Source organism: Apis mellifera, linkage group LG3 (assembly GCF_003254395.2).
Source record: "Apis mellifera strain DH4 linkage group LG3, Amel_HAv3.1, whole genome shotgun sequence".
NCBI classification, from domain to species: Eukaryota; Metazoa; Arthropoda; class Insecta; order Hymenoptera; family Apidae; genus Apis; species Apis mellifera.
Genome location: NC_037640.1, coordinates 220,140 through 240,052, shown reverse-complemented (window position 1 = coordinate 240,052; position 19,913 = coordinate 220,140). Strand labels below are relative to the sequence as shown.

At 21.4% G+C, this 19,913-nt stretch overlaps 5 protein-coding genes across 47 annotated transcripts in view; 3 read left to right on the top strand and 2 right to left on the bottom strand.

The window, feature by feature from the left end:
* Positions 1–1,174: 1,174 nt before the first annotated feature.
* On the top strand, positions 1,175–9,088 carry LOC412045 (dolichyl-diphosphooligosaccharide--protein glycosyltransferase subunit 2). Its single transcript, XM_006571812.3, has 11 exons — positions 1,175–1,310; positions 1,823–2,028; positions 2,216–2,347; positions 2,543–2,703; positions 2,815–2,954; positions 4,755–5,130; positions 5,867–6,046; positions 6,196–6,418; positions 6,503–6,715; positions 7,043–7,214; positions 8,438–9,088. Exons 1-11 carry the CDS (start codon positions 1,238–1,240, stop codon positions 8,578–8,580), a joined length of 2,019 nt encoding a protein of 672 aa, XP_006571875.2. The 5' UTR covers positions 1,175–1,237; the 3' UTR covers positions 8,581–9,088.
* Positions 9,089–9,097: 9 nt separating this feature from the next.
* LOC724483 (dynein regulatory complex subunit 2) lies at positions 9,098–11,973 on the bottom strand. The gene is given in 6 exon segments (XM_026439589.1): positions 9,098–9,291; positions 10,385–10,605; positions 10,691–10,924; positions 11,018–11,140; positions 11,313–11,642; positions 11,644–11,973. Coding segments are annotated over 6 exon segments (1,332 nt in total). The 5' UTR covers positions 11,903–11,973; the 3' UTR covers positions 9,098–9,126.
* Positions 11,974–12,614: 641 nt separating this feature from the next.
* On the top strand, positions 12,615–13,563 carry LOC102656479. The gene is made up of 3 exons (XM_006571815.3): positions 12,615–12,861; positions 13,072–13,358; positions 13,469–13,563. Exons 2-3 carry the CDS (start codon positions 13,072–13,074, stop codon positions 13,542–13,544), a joined length of 363 nt encoding a protein of 120 aa, XP_006571878.1. The 5' UTR covers positions 12,615–12,861; the 3' UTR covers positions 13,545–13,563.
* A 2,347-nt stretch (positions 13,564–15,910) lies between these two features.
* Positions 15,911–16,876, top strand: LOC100576748. 2 transcript variants are annotated; one of them, XM_006571813.3, is made up of 4 exons: positions 15,911–16,020; positions 16,113–16,357; positions 16,446–16,625; positions 16,728–16,876. In XM_006571813.3, the coding sequence occupies exons 2-4, from the start codon at positions 16,113–16,115 to the stop codon at positions 16,732–16,734; spliced, it is 432 nt and encodes a 143-aa protein (XP_006571876.3). In that variant the 5' UTR covers positions 15,911–16,020; the 3' UTR covers positions 16,735–16,876. The 2 variants fall into 2 exon arrangements, with proteins under 2 accessions (XP_006571876.3, XP_006571877.3); XM_006571814.3 differs by having other exon boundaries at positions 15,921–16,030; positions 16,728–16,767.
* Positions 16,877–17,780: 904 nt separating this feature from the next.
* LOC409422 overlaps positions 17,781–19,913 on the bottom strand; it is a 198,351-nt gene continuing 196,218 nt past the window's right edge. For 41 of the 42 annotated variants that reach the window (XM_026439568.1, XM_026439555.1, XM_026439575.1 and 38 more), the window contains 2 exons: positions 18,894–19,456; positions 17,781–18,799 (listed from right to left, as the gene is read on the bottom strand). In XM_026439568.1, the coding sequence (XP_026295353.1) occupies positions 18,495–18,799; positions 18,894–19,456 (868 nt within the window). In that variant the 3' untranslated portion in view covers positions 17,781–18,494. The remainder of the gene's footprint in view (positions 18,800–18,893; positions 19,457–19,913) is intronic. The other variant, XM_026439584.1, reaches the window with a different exon arrangement.

Sequence of the window (19,913 nt, the reverse complement as noted above, 5' to 3'; positions counted from 1 at the left end):
GTATAATTCGTTTTGGATTAAATAATAATTCATATTGTATTTAAAAGTAAAATTAAAATTTTTTATTTTCTTAGTTTTAAAATTTTCAAACGATTTCAAAATAATTATCGTATTAGTTTCGATTTCTAAAAAAATTTTTAAAAATGGAAATAATCATACAATTGTAAAAAAAAAATTCGGATTACATTGATTTCAGTTTCTAATTAAATATATCGATTCTATAAAATATTTAGACGTATTTGAATAAAAAATTTTAAGATGATTCTAGATATTAAAATATATATATAGAGATAAAAATTGATATTTACAAAAATATTTCTTAAAATTTATTTTTCAATTTATAAATAATTTTATTTTATATTAAACGAAATAAAACGGAGATAAAATATGATTTTTGTTAAATCACTTTATATGTTTTATTTAATTTCTAAAATCTAGAATCATTGCTTATATTTTATACTTATTAATTCAATACTGTATGATGATTTCATAATAATGTATCAATTATAATACATATATTTGTATCGGTTTTCCATTAGACAAATATTAAATCAATAATGTTTATTTAAGTATTAATTAGTTTATTAATTGTAAACGTAGTCACTATTTCTTCGATTTTATTATAATTTATTATAATTTAAACATAAAATTAATATATTTCCAATCCAAAGAGTTATACTTCATGTTTATTCATGTTTCTTTATTGCTTTATAACCCTTTTTTAGATACTTGTTTTAAATTCTATTTTTAAAATTAAATTTAATAGAAGTTAAATCGAAAGATAGAATTTATAAATCAATATTGTATCGTTATATAAGCGAACTGATATAATATTGATTATGTAGAATCGAAACTGAAATTAAATCACTATAAATAAATATAATAATATTCTAAATTTATATATAATTTTCTAAAATCGAAATTAAAATTAATCAATATAAATTAAAAATTTTTTCCAAATAATTTTTTAAAATTATTTCGATTTTTTAAAACTGTTTCAATTTAGAATTTTCAATTTTCGTTGACGATAAAACATAATTTTGATTTGAATTCGAACATTTTAATATATTTTAATTATTCTTTTTCATAACAGTAATACCAATCAAATTTTAGTGACTTATAGGAAATTTATTATTATTATTATACTTTATGCGCATGCTTTCTCTATTACAATATATTTTCATTTAGCCAACTACTTCCGGAAAGAATTGTCCATTTTTCCGTACACGCGCAATGGATGAAGAGCCATTTTGTCCGGAGCAGCAACGTGGCAGCCGGCGTTCCCGGTGTTCTTTATACAATGAATATCCGTAAGTGTATTGAATAATAATATATTATTTTCAAACGTTTTTTGTATAAAATTGGATACAAATATTTGTAGATATCATATTTTTATATATATTTATATATTTGAATATTCATTCACATTTTAGTTACATTGACTACACCCCTAATTTTTTTTAATTGTTTCAATTTATTATATTTTATTTTTATCATTTTGAATTTAATGATTATTTTAATAATTATTTTATTAAATATTTATATATCTTATATTTTTAAGTTTTTAATATTCTTAAATTCATTAATAATTTTTATTTGTTTTTAAATAGATAATATGTATATATTTTTTATATTTTTTTTTATATATTATATTATATTATTTTATATTTTTATTTCAAATTACCATTTTTACAAATTTTAATATTTCAAGTATTATAATTTTAATATATCATTATTATAATATTTCACTATAATTTCTTATAAGATATCATAAGTAAAAGGAATAGAGTTCAATCAATCAATTTGTTTCATTTTTTTTCAGTTATATCATTATTAGTCACAATTATTGGTATAACAACTTGCTTTTCGACCGAAATATTACAATCTACAAATTCCTACTTAACTACAGCTGATAGAATTCATCTGAAAAAAATACTTGAACCAGGTTTAACATCAAATGATGTTACATTTATGTATTATGCAATTCATGGATATACATTTCTTGGTGAAGTTTTATCAAACAAACAAGTAAGAAAAATTTTAATATTTTGTTTGTTTATTTAAAAATATTTTTTGTCAATATATAAATGATGAAATATTGCCAAAATTGAAATATAATGATATCTTGATTAGTCTTACTGATTTAATCATTTATTTATTGTGATATTTTAAAAATCTTTTACAAATATTTTGATAAGATTTATATGATTTTTAGGATATTTGTAACTTTATGATAAAACTTATAAAAAATGAAAATAACATTACAACTGAAAAAGCTTTTCATATTGCATCTATATGGCAAACCATAGGAAATTGTCAAGCCAATTCATTATCTAATATTATAAAGGTTTGTATTTCTATAAGGTTAATTTATAAAATAATATTTTTAAATATATTTTTAAATATAATGATGTTTCAAGACTTTCGTTCTGCTAGATTTCTATGTTGAAGAATAACTTTATTTACTGAATAAAAATATTGATATATATATTAATAAAATTTTTGTTATTAGAGATTAAGGAAAATTATTTTATTTAAATAGATATTTACAAATACAATAGAGAAAGAAACTTCAAGTATGATGGAAATATATTATGCAGTAAATGGTCTGAATATTTTATTGGAAAAATTGTCACGTGATAAAATTGACAATATAATAAAAACAGTACAAAATATGCTACGAAAGGATGACAACTTATGGAAGTACGACTACTCTGCTAATATTTTAATCTTATAATTTATTTAATTTTTATTAAAAGTTACAAGATTTGAATCCAAGTTCTAATTTTTCTTGATTGAACATTCTACGAGCAGCTTGGGTTATGCATTTCACATTGCTTCGGATTTTGGAACAAGTGGTATGTTCGCTTTTGATCGCATTGAAGACGCTATTATTCAAGCTGATGAAGTAGATGGCCAATATTTACAATTTGAAGGTGGTCTTTCAATAACTAGTAAGTATTAACTATTTTAGTTAAAATTACAATAGAATATCAAAGTTAAATTTTGTTTTGAAAGACTAAATTATTAATTTTTTTTATTTTTTATTTTTGTAATATTTGATAATACTATTTAAGAATATAAGTTTTAATATCAGTTTAATATCAAAAAATCTTTGCAATAAATTTATCAAATTTAATATATTCCACTTTGATTTAGAACCTTAGAATGCATTACTGCTGCAAAGTAACTAGTATTAATTAAAGATAAATGCTAAAAATCCTCAAGTGTTATATTCAGTATGAAAAATATATTGGAAAATTCAAGAAAAATATAATTTTTTTAAATTGAAAATGAGAGTTAAATTAAATAATTAATTGATAATGTTTTATTATTTAATATTATATAATTTTATTATGTAAATAAACATATATTTAAGTATGTTATATATTTATATAATATGATTATATTATATAATTTATTTATATATTTATTATTATATATTATTTATTAGTGTTAAATATATGGTTTCTTATTACAAAATAAAAAAATTTATTTATTAGTTGTATGCAAAAAGTATATTGACAAAAAATAAATTATATAAAAAAAATTTGAATGATAAATTTTATTGAAATAATATGATATAATGATGATAATAGTATGAATAATATGATGATAATAGTATGAATTTTGATATCTGCAATTATTTATAACTTCTTGAGGCTTTTTGGTATATTTTCTATTAATTTATTAATTATATTTTGATTGATTTCAGACTACAATTTTTTTAATAATTTTAAAATAATAATGTATTATATTTTATGTTTTGTTACATTTTTATAAATATTTTATTTATAAATATTTTTATATATATTTTAAATAAATATTTCAATCAAATCGGAATTTGATACTGACTATTATAATAAATTGATTTTCTTTAAAAAATTTGATATATATGTGTTTACATGACTAATATTTTGTTATAAAATAAAAAATTCTACATTTTAATTTTTTAATTCTATTAAATTCTACAGTATATATGTAACATTCATAAATATCCATTCTGTAAATTACATAATTCAATTGTTTTGTAAATTAGATATACAAATCACTAAAATAATATTATATGAATATTAAATCAGTTCTGTGATTGAGTAGTTGAAATAATTATAGAAGTCTATTAGATAAAATATTTTCTTTTATTTATAAATTGCTTATCAAATACTAAATGATTATAAATATTACATTTACTATGAGCAATATCTTTTTTGATATTTGATCATGAAATCTTGTTTTTATTTGCGTTTTTTAAATTAAAATATGATTCAAATTTTTATTTTTTTTATGAAACAATTTTTTAGTTTTTAAAAATTTTTAATATTTAAAAATAATATTGTTTTTTAAAAACTTATAAACGTTATAAATATATGAATAGAGAAATAGAAAAATCATTATAAAATACAAAAAAATATCATAAAGATATATTTCTTTAAAAAATAACTTTTTAATAAGAAAATATGACTAAAAATATTTTTTAATTTATCTCTATATTATATGTATGCATAATTTATCAATATTTTATTTATCAATATACATTTTAATTCTTCATTAAGACAAACTTAAAATATGTATATTATTTCAAGAAATAATAAAGAAGCATTCTTATGCATATGAAGTGTTTTAATAAAAAACAGTTATAAAAATTTGAAATATGTCAATATACTTTTTGCGGCGAATGTAAAAATTATTTCTATTTTCAATTAATTTTCAAGTTAAACTTAATTTCATTTTAAAAAATTTATTTTTTTTTTTAGGTTTCTTGGTGAATGGCATTTTTAAACTTTCCAATACATTAAAAAAAAAACCACCACTAACACTTCAGCAAATAGTGAAAATGGCTAATTATCTTTTATCACGACGTTCTGTACAAACACCAAGAGGTGTTACAAGTTTACTTTCAGCATTAACGACTTTAGCAAACAATGATTTTGAAAAACCAATTTGTGTAACATTAGCCAATGAAGAAATTAGCATTTCTATTCAACAACCTTTAGTTACAATAAAAGTTTGTGATATATTAGGTAATCCATTAACTAATACGTTTAAAGTAATTGCAAATTCTGCAACTAGAATCGGAGATGATGTTATTATATTCAATAAACAAAATTTGCAATCTTCTACAACAGATAAGTAAGTGTTAATCTTCTTGTTTTTCCCCAATACTTTACCGATTCATTTGAATTTTTTTCGAAATCGGTTATACCTTGGGGTATAGTATTTGTTGAACAATCTTTTAATCTTTCGTTAGAATTAGAAAAGATCAAGAAGTTCAACAAACAATTTATATATATATATATATATATATATAAGATATCTCAAGAATGAAACATCATAAAGAAGATTCTAATTTGGAAATAATTTCAAGCAATATTTTTCTTTGCAAAAATTTAATTCCGATTTTGTTAACGAGTTATTAACAAAAAACACTCGTCAATCAGGGTGTAATCTATTCATGCATTAAACAATAGCATTAGCCATGTATTATTAATTGAATACGAACAAGTCCAAGCAACATATTGAAAGTGTGTTGAATATTATATTTATTTATTTATTCATTGTTCATGATATAATTCGATCTAATTTTTTATCAATAAAAAAATATTTCATTATATTCAATATATTTTCTTTGAGATATGTTGACACAATATGTCAATGTTATTGTAGCAGCTCAACTAAGTTCTGTGATTGGTCAGTATTTTTTGTTCATAATTTATTAACAAAGCCGTAACAAAAGTTTTTGTAAAGAAAAATATTGTTTGAAATTATTTTAGGAATCTTAACAGATGTTTCCACTTTGTTTGGGATATCTTATATATATATTACAAAAGATTTTAATGATTTAAGATTTTTACTTATTAAATTTTAGAACTTTATTTACTATGAATTTTATGGAAATGAAACCAGAACGTGGATTTTATAAAATATCAATTATAGCTGGATCAGTAACCAATATCGTTACAGTGAAAGTTCTTTGCGATGTAATGGTCGATTATATGGAAATTGGTACTGCTGATGCTGATCAAACTACTCAACCAAAACTTACACGGTAATTTAATAAAAATTTTAATAATAGATGTTATAATAATATATTTTAATAATAATATGAATATATAACATCCATATAATATATTCCATATAAAATCGATGTGTATATGATAAATATAATATTTAATTTGATGCTTTTTTGCTTTATAGAATACTTTTCCCTGAGAAGTTGTCACAAAAAATTGAAGCTGATTCTCAACAAAAATTAGTTATGAGATTTTTATTAAGAGATAATGCCAATAAAAAACCTATGCGCACACATCAAGCATTTGTACGACTTTCTTCCATGTCTATTTCAAAAAATGATAAGAAAGGGCATGAAATTCTTTTTGTTGCTGAAGCAGATACATCACATCTTTATAAATTTGATATGGTATTTATATTTTAAAATAATTGTAATGAAATTTCTTGAAATTATTTAAATTATCATTGTTTATTTCTATTTGAAATATTTTAGCCTGTAGGAACTGCAGCAGCAAATTTCAATTATCAAAGTAGAGATTATAATGTAGAATTAATTATTGGTGATGCAATATTGAGTAATCCTTTCCAATGGACAGTGGCAACAGTTAGTTTGAAATTTCCTGAGCCATCTTCGTCCGAACGAACAGATAAAAATGTATTTTACAAGTCCAAGTCTAATGTTTATTCGACAAAACCAGAAATAAAGGTATAAATTTTGTTTTATTATTGATATTCAAATAATGTTTTTTTCGTTTTGTGTATTACTAACTAATACAAACCAATGCTCGTTAGCGATAGCAATCTTTTTTCTGATTCTATTGCCTCCTTAACATTGGAAAAATATTATTGCTGTCAGATATATTTTTCTATTTTTCTAAATAAAATAATATTTAGAATAATTACAAATGTTTATATATTTATATTTAAACGTTTACATTTTGACGGACATTTTTTTAAACTTAATGTTTTTATAAATATAAATTAATATAATTTTAAATAAATGTAAATTAAAAAAAATATTTATATGTTGTAGCATATGTTTCGTGAACCCGAGAAGAGACCTCCTGCCTTTGTTTCAAATTTATTTACTGGTTTATGTTTAGCACCGGTTCTTTTGTTATTTATTTTATGGGCTAAACTTGGAGTGAATATATCAAATTTTCCATTTTCATTTAGTGCGGTTATATTTCATCTGGGATTGGGAAGTAAGTATTTTATATTTAATAAAATAATAAATTTTTGTAATGAAATGAAAGAAATATATCATAAATTTATATATTATAATGTGAACAATTTATAATGTATTAAATATAAAATAAGTTAGATAAATTTATTATCTAATTTATTTTATAAATATTTTAATATTGAAATATTTATATTTATATTTTAATATTATTAATTTTATTTGCTTAGAATATAAAAATATAAAAATATTTATTAGAATATAAAAATAAGATAAGGGTATTCAATACATAAATGGTGCACGATTTATATTATATGAAGCATTTTCATAATACAATAAAAAAATATTTCAAATAAAATTTGATTTATTTTTAATCATTTATAAATTATAATATTTAAAATCTTCAAAAATTCTTCTTTTTATAAAAAATTAAAATTACTATTGGTGAATTGTCGCATAAGGAAAATTAAGTAACATTTAAAGATAATTTAAAATCTGTGAAAAATAACTATGAAATTAAAAATACATATTATTTAAAAGAATCAAGTTTAATTTTCATTTTTTATACAAAAGAGCATTTTTTGAAGATTTTAAGTATTATAATTTGTATATAAAATAAATGAACTTTTGTTTAAAATATTTTTTTTATTATATTATTGAAAATGTTTTAAAAATTGCACATTATTCTGTTGAATATCTTATACTTATTTTTTTATTCATGTATGGATAAGAAACATTATTTATAATTATAAATGACATAAAGATATATTTTACAAAATCAAAATATATATTTTATTAAATATATTATATATTTATTAAATATATATATTTAATTAATAGATAAATATTTTTATTTGACTTTAATATTTATATTTATTGATGTTATTTATAGATAAGTTTGAATTTTTAGTATAGTATATCAGACTGTATAGATAGATTCATCGTTTAAAGAATTTGTACATAATGTGATTGTACATATATGTGATTTATATTGCGCAGAATGTAATTTTGATAGAGATTCATTATATAATATATAATATGCCCAATGTTTGACAAATAATCATTTTTGATTAATTTGTTGTATTTCGGGCATAAAAAAATGTGAAATTTTCGCAAGTGTAATTATTATATTGCAGTTGTAGCCATAGTTCACAACAATGTTAATATTTATGTATATCCTCTTGAATGATATAATTATATATATTCTATCATTTTTCAATAATTCTTAATCAATTTGTTTTTCAGGTATTTTCACACTTTTTGGAATATTTTGGTTAAAACTAAATATGTTTGTTACTCTTCGATATCTCGTTGGCCTTGGTATTGTCACATTTCTCGCAGGCAATAAAATGTTATCACGAATAGCGCATAAACATAAGTCACGTTAATTCATTAGAGCATAATATTTTTATAATTGTGAGAATATTCACAAGAATATTCACAAGAATAAACTTATGAAAATTAATTTATTCAGCGAAAAGAATAAACCTGAGAAAAGCATAAAAACTGGCCTTGCTGGAATGAATAAATCGTTGAAAGTGACGAATAAATTTGAATTGTTACTTGTGTTTCATCTTTTCATGAAATGATATTTATTGTATCTATAGTAGTGTAATTTTCGGTTAATACAATAAATAACAATACTATTTTTCATTGTAATTAAATGTGAAACAGATTAAAATTACAATTATATAATAAGTCTGTAATTTTTATACATTTTATTTGTTAAGATTGAAATATATCTAAACATATAATTATAATTTTCGTTACAGAAATGCATAAGAAATTTAAAATTTACTGACTTTTCTATTTTTTGCTTTATTCCATGTATAAAAAGAAAATGGCTATGAACGATGATATTCATTTGTACCAATAATAAATCAATTTTTAATAAAATTTTTTTTGTATTGATTTATTGACTTAGATATATTGAATTATGTTGAATTTGTTTGATCAGCAAGATAGTCTTTTACTAATTTTCGTAGATCATTTGCTTGCATCAATAATTTATCTTTTTGAGTTTGAAGTTCTGCAGTAATTAATTGTGCAAAACCTAATCGACGCCAAAAATTAATCGTTTGTTCAAAATCTTTCGTAATCTAAAAATAAAATGAATATGATTTCAATTTTGATAATATAATAATCTGTTTTTTTTTCTATATACAATGGAATGAACATTTTTAAAATTCTTTATGTAATAAAGAAATAAATAGCACTTAAATGTAGTAATTTTTATATGAATACTTTTTTAAAAATTATAAGAAAAATATTTAGTAAATAATTTTTTCTAAAATAAGATTTAAAAAAGTTTTCAAAAATTATAGAAATATTGCAGAGATTTACGATTTACGATGTATATAATTTAAATATAATCTATAACAGATGTTTGAAAATTTAAGCGAATCATTTTTGTAGTACATAATAGATTTGACATAACTTGAAAAAGATTCAAAATTCCCTTTATATGCCAATGTATTTATGTATAAATATAATATTATATATACATATATATATATAATATAATTCTTAAATAGTAATATAATTTTTTCAACATATTTAGTTAAATTATTTTCATCAATTCTTAATACTTGTATAAAATGAGCATTTGTGTTATTCTTTTGTTTTCTATTTCATTCGATATTTTTCATTCAATAGTTGATATTCTTGATTAAAATAGACGAATTCCAATTTCTGAAATACTTCTATAGATACCATTGACGCATTGTTCAAGATCGATTTGTAATACATAACATTGGAATTATATTAGTGTCAAAAGTTTCAAAATTAATGTTATATTTGTCGCGTCCAGCGAAACGAATAGATATATTTTGTGTGGTTATTTCTAGTCATTGTCTTGTGTGCATTACTGTGTTATATATTTATATAATATATATGTTATATATGTTATAAATTATATAACATAATATAAATAGAAAAAGACAGTGAATGAAAGAAAGAAAGATTAGGAAACAAAATATATAATTATATCATTGGAATCTTTTTTTTTCTTCATAATAGAGGAGGATAATAGTACATCGTAAATTGTTTTAGAAATTATATTGAATAAATTGTAACTTTCAAGAAAATAGATTAAAGTATCAAAAAATTTTAAAAAGTAAAACAAAATCAAACCTATAGATATGATTCGTATCTATTTTTTTTTTTTAAATATAAAAAGAATTGAATTCTAACCATTTGAATTGGAATAATATCATTATCATCGGTTAGTGATAATTGCATAGGATGATTATTCATTATAGGAAGAATTTTTTCATCTTGTGTTTCATATTTTCGACACATTTGCATATAAGCGAGTATACGTTCAGCTTTGATCATCAAAGCTTTCATATGTTTTACACTATGATTATATTCCTTACACATTGTCATCGTTCTATGTTTATCTTTTTTATGACCTGATCAATTAGGATTACAGTTAATTTAATTGATTAATAATAAAAATAAGTATATAAGTATATATAGATATATAAAGATGTATACCAAGAATAAAACGTTCGTTCGTTTCTCGGTAGATATTATGAAAGAAATTTGATTCTCGTAAAATTTCTTCTAATTCATTTCCAGATTCTTTTCCATGAAATTTAATTTTATTACGATATTTCACGATTTCATCAAGAAGATTCGCAATACGAAGATATTGTTTAGTTATTATTTGTTGATCAATATGATCCTTGTTCTTGATTATCTCGTAATCTTTTCGCCGCATTTCAGTATCTATTACAATGAAATATAAAAAAAGATTATAAAAAATATTCACAAATCATTAATTTACAAATCATTTTTAGTTATTAATAAATATTTATATACTTTTGCGATAATCAGAATAAACATTTCGCAAGTTATTCCAAAGATTTTCAAGTTTTCTTTGAAGTAACGTTATAGTTGTTCTTTTTTCGTTATCTCTATCTTCCACAAATGCATCAATTCTACCTTTTGAAGTGAAAAAGTATAAAACTTATATTTTAAAATTGTTAACAAAGAATAACGATATTTTTATTTTTAATAAAGAAAGAAAATTATATAAGAATATTAAGACAAATATGATCATGTAATCGCGAAAAAGTATTTATAGATAATATCTTACTAATAATAACTTACTTACTAAATGCAGTACTTCTTGCGATATTTGCGATATTTTCTCCTCGTTGATTTACAAATAAGTTAATTTTTCGTAAAATAGTTTCTTTCTGATTTCGATGATAATTAATATTTTCGAAAGTAAAGACTTTATCAGCTAACGCTGTTTTAATTTTTTGATGAAAAAAGTTATCAATATCTGCTAGTCGAGCTTCATGTGCTTCCAAAGATCGATTGAATATTTCTATGTGAGCACCGTTTGCTCTACGACGTTGATCTTCGGCATCTTGTAGACTATCCAGTAATAAACTGATGCTATACGAATGTAGGAAATTTCCATCATATATGTATGTATTTTAATTGATCGTTTATTATTTCGTTATACCTGTAGTCCTTGAGATCAAAAACATGTTCCAAAGTTTGCCAAATTATGTCGATCTTTTTGTAAATATCCGGCATTTTTATACGTGTAAGCATTTCTCTCCAGAAACTTTGATAACGTTTCGTGTTCAAAGTACTAAGCTTAAGTTCATGAGAGAATGCTTCTTTTTTCAATTCTTGCACAGTACGTAATGGTTTACGTGCTCTTCTAGTTCGTTTTCGTTTAGGGCCCATTTTTAGTTTATATTTATTTATTATGTCAATCTATGATAAAATTATTTTCACAAATTTCTTTTTCTTTTTCTCTTTTTTTTTTTTTTTAACTATTTCCTCAAGCGATTATTCTTTTTGATTTAATTGATATTCATGCGAAATGAATTTAAATGAATATTTTTCGATTAATCGAGAGTATTGATTTCGATATTATCAGCTTTTTTGTTATAAGAAATCTGAAGTCGAATAATATGTATAAAAACAATTATCAAATTATTATAAATATAATAATAATTATTAATAGATATTAATATTGAAATTTTTATATATATAAAATATGGAAACGAAATATGGAGAGGAATTCTTTCAATTTTTTTTCTTCTTTAGCTTTAATAATTTTAGTAATTTTAATTTTATTAATATTTTTTATGTAATTATTTAAAAATGTTGTGTTACTTAACACTTTTTCTTCTTTTATAATTTGTCTTTAAAATTAGTAGAATTTTCAAGGTTCTAAAATTAGAGAAACTGTTGTTTAGTGAAAGTATGTATGCATATAGTTCCATTCTTTCTGGAATTTTCGACAAATATTTTATTTTACATTGTATATTATATAATAAATGTGTATATTATACGATGATAACAAATTTAAAGCTTTCATCTAATTTATGACAAAATATTATGAATCATAATATGGAAGGATACAATATTGAATATAAATTCAAAAAGGATAGAAAAAATATTCAGAAATTTTAACCAATTAAGATGAATTCAATGATCTAAGATTAAAAGAAGGGATATGCCAAATATGTAAAAAAATGACTCTTGAATTCAGAAAAAGATTTGTGAATTCCGGTTTTAAAACTAGGAAGAGATGCTAGCAATGTGGAAGGGATAAAATCTCATATATATAAAAGTCATTTCATTCAGTTTGAAGCATCCGAATATTTTGTTGAAACGAATATATCAATTTCGACGAGGTTAATGTTTTTTCTCATATTTATTTTAAATTTTTTTAAAATTTCTTTTTATCCATAATAATTTGTTAAGATTTGATTAATCATTTTTATTATAGTTTTCTCTTTTTCATTGTATTATAATTTTCTTTATTTTTTTTTTAATTTTTTCATTCTTTCTCTTTTTTTCCTTTTAGAAATCATATAGAAAATTTAAATTTCTTTGATTTTTAGATGAAATCGTTATACATTTTTATCTTTATAACATTATTGCTTGTTAATTATATCCATACCTTATCCGTGATTATATATGGAGAAAATCGTGCTTCAGTTATAAATAACAACAAAATTGAGAAAGAACAAATAGTTCGTGTTAAGAGATCTCCTTTAATTAAATTACCTTTGCTCGTTGGAGCAACTGTAATTGGTAAGAAAGCATTATTATTGGGTGGTACTGTTTTTGGAGCTAAGACTCTTATCGGCGCTGGACTTGTAGGAGCTAGTTTATATAAAGCTAAATAGTGAGTATATTTTTTGAGATTCAAATTTAATTTTAATATTTTTATTATCAATTTATTTATTGTAACGTTTAATACGATAATTTTAACGGTTAATCTTCAATATGTATCAGTTATGGCGGTGGCTATGGAGATAAATATGCGAGCTATCAATATGCACCATCTTATGTTGAATCAAATTGGAGCTAATTCATGAATACGCATGATGTAATATTAATAAATAATAATAATAAACAAGAATAAATAAAAGAATAATTTAAGAAATAAATTTATTTATTTTTTTTTACATTTTGATGCATAAATATGATAAATAGAATCGATCTGCAGAAGAAAATGTAATTAAAACTTTCATTGTTTTTGAAATAAATAATGTATTATTATGTATTAATTTGAATAATTTGTTTTTTAATTATGATTTTTTTTTTTAGAAAATTTTATAATTATTTCATTTCATTATAAGTAAATATATATATATATATATATATATATATATATATATGAATCTATATGATATTATATGATATAATATATATGAATTGTTTGTATAAAAATAAAAAAATGATGTTTTATTGCTAATTCTGAAATATAAATATGTTATTTCATACATATTGTCTCTCATATTTTTTTTTTAAATTAAGTTTATGACAATTAAGTTTCATATACGGTAATTAATTTCAATATATATTGGATATATATTCAATATATAGTAAAAATTCTGTTTGAAAATTATTTAAATATGACAGGAATTAAGCAATCAATTTATATTTCAAACTAAAGCACGTAGTTGAAAATGTTGCGAGATTGATTTCTATCAACGAATACCTAATGATTCGAAACATTGTAAAAGTAAACGCATTCTTATTCGTATTTTCTCTTACTTTTGCAACCTTTCTCTTTTATGATCCGTATTCTCAATTCTTGCCACGCATCATTCGTTACTTAATGCACACGTTTGATTTATTGAACGGATTGAAAATGTAAGTAAATCGAAAATGGTAGAATTGGATTCATTACTATTCAACGATTGTTCGTTAAACTTGCGACACTTGTGTTATAGGTGCGATATAATATTACGTGTTAACGAATATAATATATTTTGTAAATGAATCGATCTTGTTTCCGTTGTCTCTATTATCACATACATATTTTTAATTTCTTTTCCTTTCTTTCTTCTTTTTTTCTTTCTTTTTATTAAATTATATTTTTATGATATATCACATAATAAAACCTGATATCATGTTTTTTTAATTTTTCAATATTGCAATTTTAAATTTTATTCAATTATGAAAAATTATAATTTTTTTTAAATGTACTTTATTCTTCTTTTTTTTTAAATTATATACAAATATATAATAAATTAAATACAAATATAATAAATTAAATTATATATAAATATATAATATATATAATAAATATATTATTTTTTGCAAACAATTGGATAGTTTAGATATCATAAGAAAAAAATATATAAACAAATTCTTGATGAAAAATAATATATTAAATATCAGATTTATGAGATTTTGATTTATAATATCTTTTATATTCCATGAATTATAATATCTATTATATAATTAATTAGGATAGAAATGTTTTTAACTAATTTATACAAGTTTTAGTTTGCTTAATATGAATAGAAATAATACAATATTACAATCAAATTATTTTAATATAACATTTATACCTTTTTTTTTGAATGCTTAGTGAATATAGAATTAAACACATAAACAAAAGTCTTCTGTTTAATTTAATATATATTTGGTTATTATAATTAAATAATATATAATAAAATATAAGTAAATGGTTCATTTACTTATAACATTAAATATTTAATGACAGTTTGAAAGGTTTCAAATAATTTGAAGCTATTTTTAAATTTTTGTTATATTAAAATTTATAAAGAATTTATTAACTATTTTATTTATTTATTAAATAATTTCATCATTTCTTTTTCTAAATAAATTATTTATAAATTCTGAATTTTTGTAAAATAAAAATGAATTATATAATTATTAAATCAAAAAAGAAATTTATCGCATTTACTATTTTACAATAAATTAATATTTTTATTATTTATGTTATTAAATTCCGATAATAAATTATTTTATTTTTTTGTTCATTATTTTTTTATAATATAGAAATTTAATATATTTGTAGTACTTATAACTTTTTATTGTATATATATATATGTATATATTTTATATATATATATATATATATATATATATAAAATAGAAATTATTTTATTATCTTTTGATTTAAGCATTTTTTATAATACAAATTATGTCGTTCTATTGATATAATATTTTTAGTAAAATATTTTTTATATTTTGAAAAAAATTATTGAAATGACTATAAATATAAATAGATAGAGTTTTACTTAAAGAATTTAGTAATTTAATTACATCAATTTTCTAATTTTTAGAAAATTAGTGAATTATTCAATAACCGGGCCTAGTTGTGTTGCAAGTGGTTCATTGTGAAAATGGATTACAATGTTTAAGTAGGGATTCGATACGAATTTGATCACTTGAATAGGTGGGAGAATTTACTGCTTCGAAGGTAGGCAACTGTGTATAAAATCAAGGGAAGGTATCGAAAATGTGACATACGAGTTGTCACTCTCTATGCGTTTAAGATTATTCCTAGATCTTTGATACGAAGCACGGTAAGAAAATGTAAATAATCATATATAATAATCAATGTATTTAATTATTTCATTTTTAAAATATTTTAATAATTGCAATTTTTTTATGATAGATGCAATTAATTACTATTACAATTTTTATTGTTTTTTGTTGTTACGTTATGCCATGTATAGTGGCAAAAGAAGACATTTTATCATCGGAAGAAAATCATTTCTCGAATTTTGATCAATCTGTTATTCAACCAGAAAATGAACAATATTCAGGTGCTATATTAAATAGGCAAAAGAGAACACTTTTGCTAAAGAAAAAGCTTATCGGTGCGGGACTTTTGGGTTTTGGATTAGGTGTAGCAAAAGGGTAAAAAATTTATATCTATGCGATGAAAATTTATTTATAATTTCTTTCAAATTTGTCTACATAAATTAATTAATTTTATAATTTTTAGATACAAGATTGGTTATAAAACTGCTCCAGAAGTTCATCATGTATATTTGTCCCCTCCTCCAGCATCCGTGAAATACGTAGAATACGTTGATAAACCTATTTTTATTGAAAGGATAATTGAAAGACCTGCTCCGATTTTTAAACCGGTACATGTTGAATATAAAGATGCTTCTTCTTATGGGTAAACTATTATTTATTTATGCTATTTTCTTTATTATTTAATATGCATTATATAATTTATGTATAAAATTCTTTCATCATGTCTTTTATATATTCTTTTCAGATGGTAATATTAAAAATCATTCATTTGAAGGAAATCACATAAAACAGAAAATAATAATTGAATAATCCATCATAAAGCAGTAAAAGAAAAATTTTAAAAATTTAAAAGATAATATGTTATATGTATATTTATATACATATATATGACATATATGTATATAATTTATACACATTATATATTTATGTTTAATTTTCAATTGAAATTTATTTTTATATACACATATGCGCCTATATATTTATCCATATATTCAGAATTCATTATACGATATAATAGAATAAGATACAATATATATATATTATCACTTTATAAAACGATTTAAATAAGTACAATTAAATATTGTATCTTTTTACCAAAAATTATATTATTAAAAAAATTATTAATATTAAATAAAAAAAAAGTGGATATAAAAATATCTTATTTTTTTGTCTAATCAATAAAATTTTATTTCCCAATTATCTACTGTTACATAATAAAAGTAACAGTATTTTCACGTTTTAAATAATTTATCGCACTGTTATTATTACTGTTAGTCGCATCATTATGGGGAAGAGATCACAAATTTGTCAAATGACATTTAATGAATGTAATGTTAAATAAATGTTTGTGCTTTTACATCTCTTTATCAATTCTTTTCTGCATTTTATATTATATATTTATATATTATAAGCGATGCAATGTGAAAAATTTATTGAAAATATTTTCTAAATTTTTCACTTATAAACACTTATAATATTATAAATTGTTCATTTATACATTATGTGCCCTATGTATACATATATCTAATATACAGATTATTGCACAATCACATTAAACACACATTCATACATGCTTTTTTCTCTTACTTACGCAATTACTTATGCAGTATATAAAGACACAAAAGAATATTAAATTTATTTGGCGCATTACACGTCATTCATTGTGTTAATAGATACACTTATTATTAATTTTGAAATATATATATATATATATATATATATATATATATACACAGTCGAAGAATTCTCTTAATTAATCTTTACGATATATTTTATGAATTACACGATAAAATGTTGATACTGGAAAGAGAAAAAAAATGGAAAAAAGAGAGAGAGAGAAAAAGAGAGAGTACCTACGTTTTTATATTATAAGTTTTCCAGTTATTATTGTCAACGATTCAGAGATAATTAAATTATGCACATTTACGAGAAAGGTATATATTTTTTTCTCTCTCTTGATAAAAACAATAATATGAGTACATGATAATAGTGTATCATGATTTCAACAAAATTTTATGAACAATTTTAATGATATAATTATTTGATTTATTGTGCATTTTATGCACAATAACAATAAAATATTACTTGATTTTAAGTTATGAAATATGGATCAGAAAAAATACGGAAATAGAATATATTGCACACATTTTCAATATAATATATTTACATAATACGAGAACTGCATGTGCACAGAATGTCTATGTAACAGAGATTGTCATTCGCGATAATGGATATAAAGTTTTTTTTATATTTTTCGCGATTATTATACTATAATCAAAGGTCAATCGATTTATGATAATATTATATGAAAGAGATAATGATAAGTACACAAGTAAATAACTTTTCCACAATTTTGTTACTTTTGTGTCACTGTTCAATAAATTTAATATCATTCATATAATATGTCTAATGATTCGTATGGATACGTGACGACGATTGTCATTTTTTGAAGAATTTTAATAGTTTAAAATGCTTATTATAGACATTTTTATGTTTAAAAATGCAATATTCTTCAACGAAGCGTTAATGATTCTACAGAGAGAGAAACAGATGCCGCCTGTTTATAGTGTTGAAGAACAGGGGCTGGAGTAGACGGTACTTCTTCGATGCGTTCTAGATCATTTGCTGCACCCGCACTATTTTGTTTATAAAGTCTTGGTGTCTTATTCAAATTTTGTTGTGATAATAATTGTTGTTGTTGCTGTTGTTGTAATTGTTGTTGATAATTAATTTGTTCGGTGAAACCAACATAGCTAGTCTCATCGGGACGATCTAGACTAAATTGTCTCTTTAAAAAACGACAACCTGTGCTTCTTCCTACAAAGAAAAAAATAGATCGAATGAATAATTAATTAAATTCATAACTTAAAAATTAAGATTATTAGAATATATGAGATATATCAAGACTTGCCATAATGTTCGTTTGGTGAGAGACATCTATAATGATTATATGGCGTGCTTAAGTCGTTCTCATCGATATAACCAGTTATTCTCCGATGTTTTGCGGGACCTGCCGGTCTATACGGATTAGTTGAGCTTGAAATCGATGTAAGGGAACTAGTAGATGCACCAAGTATAGTTTTCTCTGTATAAAATATGGATGTTCCCAGAGAGGTTTGAGCGTCACCGGAAATACTTTTGGTTACAATAGTCGAATTAGTATCATCGTTTTCTCTTCCATTCACTTTTTCTTTTGTAGATAAAATATGAAGAATGTTAGCTGTTGATTTTAAAGACGAGTTTGTATCTTGAACTTGTTCATCATGTACAGAAACTGCAATTTTATATGTTTCTAAATCTTTGTCAGTATTTCCATCATCAATGTTTACATTTTCATTTCCATTATTGTTTTTGCTTTCTTCTTCTGCATTCGTATCTTTGCATAAATCCATAGTCGGATTTACCATGACTGGACATCCATGTGTTACGCTTTCTTTATTCATCAAATTCTCCAATATTAAACTCTCGTTCAGCCTTTAGTATAGAGATAGAAAATGATCATATTTTAAATTAGTCATCAATTCGATGTTTATTTAAGGAAAAGATGTATGTACAAGGAAAAATCCCAAAAATTCCGAAAATTAAAAAAATTATTATAATCTTTAGGGATATATAGTGCTTGTATATTACGCAATTTTTTTTTTTTTTTTGCTATTTGAAATCAACCTTTCAAAATTCAATTATTTTTCGATTTTATGTTATAACTTGCTAACTATAAGAAATACAAAAAAATTTTTAGACAAAAATTGTTTCTTTTCGTAAAGACTATCGTCTGTTAAAATATTTATTAATTATTTATGCAATATAAACAAGTTATAAATAACAAAATTAATAATTCTTTTCAAATTTGTTTTTTAATATAAAATTTTAATCAACATTTATTATTACCTAAATAATTATGAAACTTATACACATAACTATTTTTAATATA

Bases quoted from the DNA above. Each gene is read 5' to 3' on its own strand.
- LOC102656479 (XM_006571815.3), top strand. From the start codon at position 13,072: ATGAAATCGTTATACATTTTTATCTTTATAACATTATTGCTTGTTAAT. The intron at 13,359-13,468 runs GTGAGTATATTT...AATATGTATCAG, and splicing joins AGTTTATATAAAGCTAAATA to TTATGGCGGTGGCTATGGAG.
- LOC100576748 (XM_006571813.3), top strand. From the start codon at position 16,113: ATGCAATTAATTACTATTACAATTTTTATTGTTTTTTGTTGTTACGTT. The intron at 16,358-16,445 runs GTAAAAAATTTA...TATAATTTTTAG, and splicing joins GGATTAGGTGTAGCAAAAGG to ATACAAGATTGGTTATAAAA.
- LOC412045 (XM_006571812.3), top strand. From the start codon at position 1,238: ATGAAGAGCCATTTTGTCCGGAGCAGCAACGTGGCAGCCGGCGTTCCC. The intron at 5,131-5,866 runs GTAAGTGTTAAT...ATTAAATTTTAG, and splicing joins CAATCTTCTACAACAGATAA to AACTTTATTTACTATGAATT. The intron at 6,047-6,195 runs GTAATTTAATAA...TTTGCTTTATAG, and splicing joins ACTCAACCAAAACTTACACG to AATACTTTTCCCTGAGAAGT.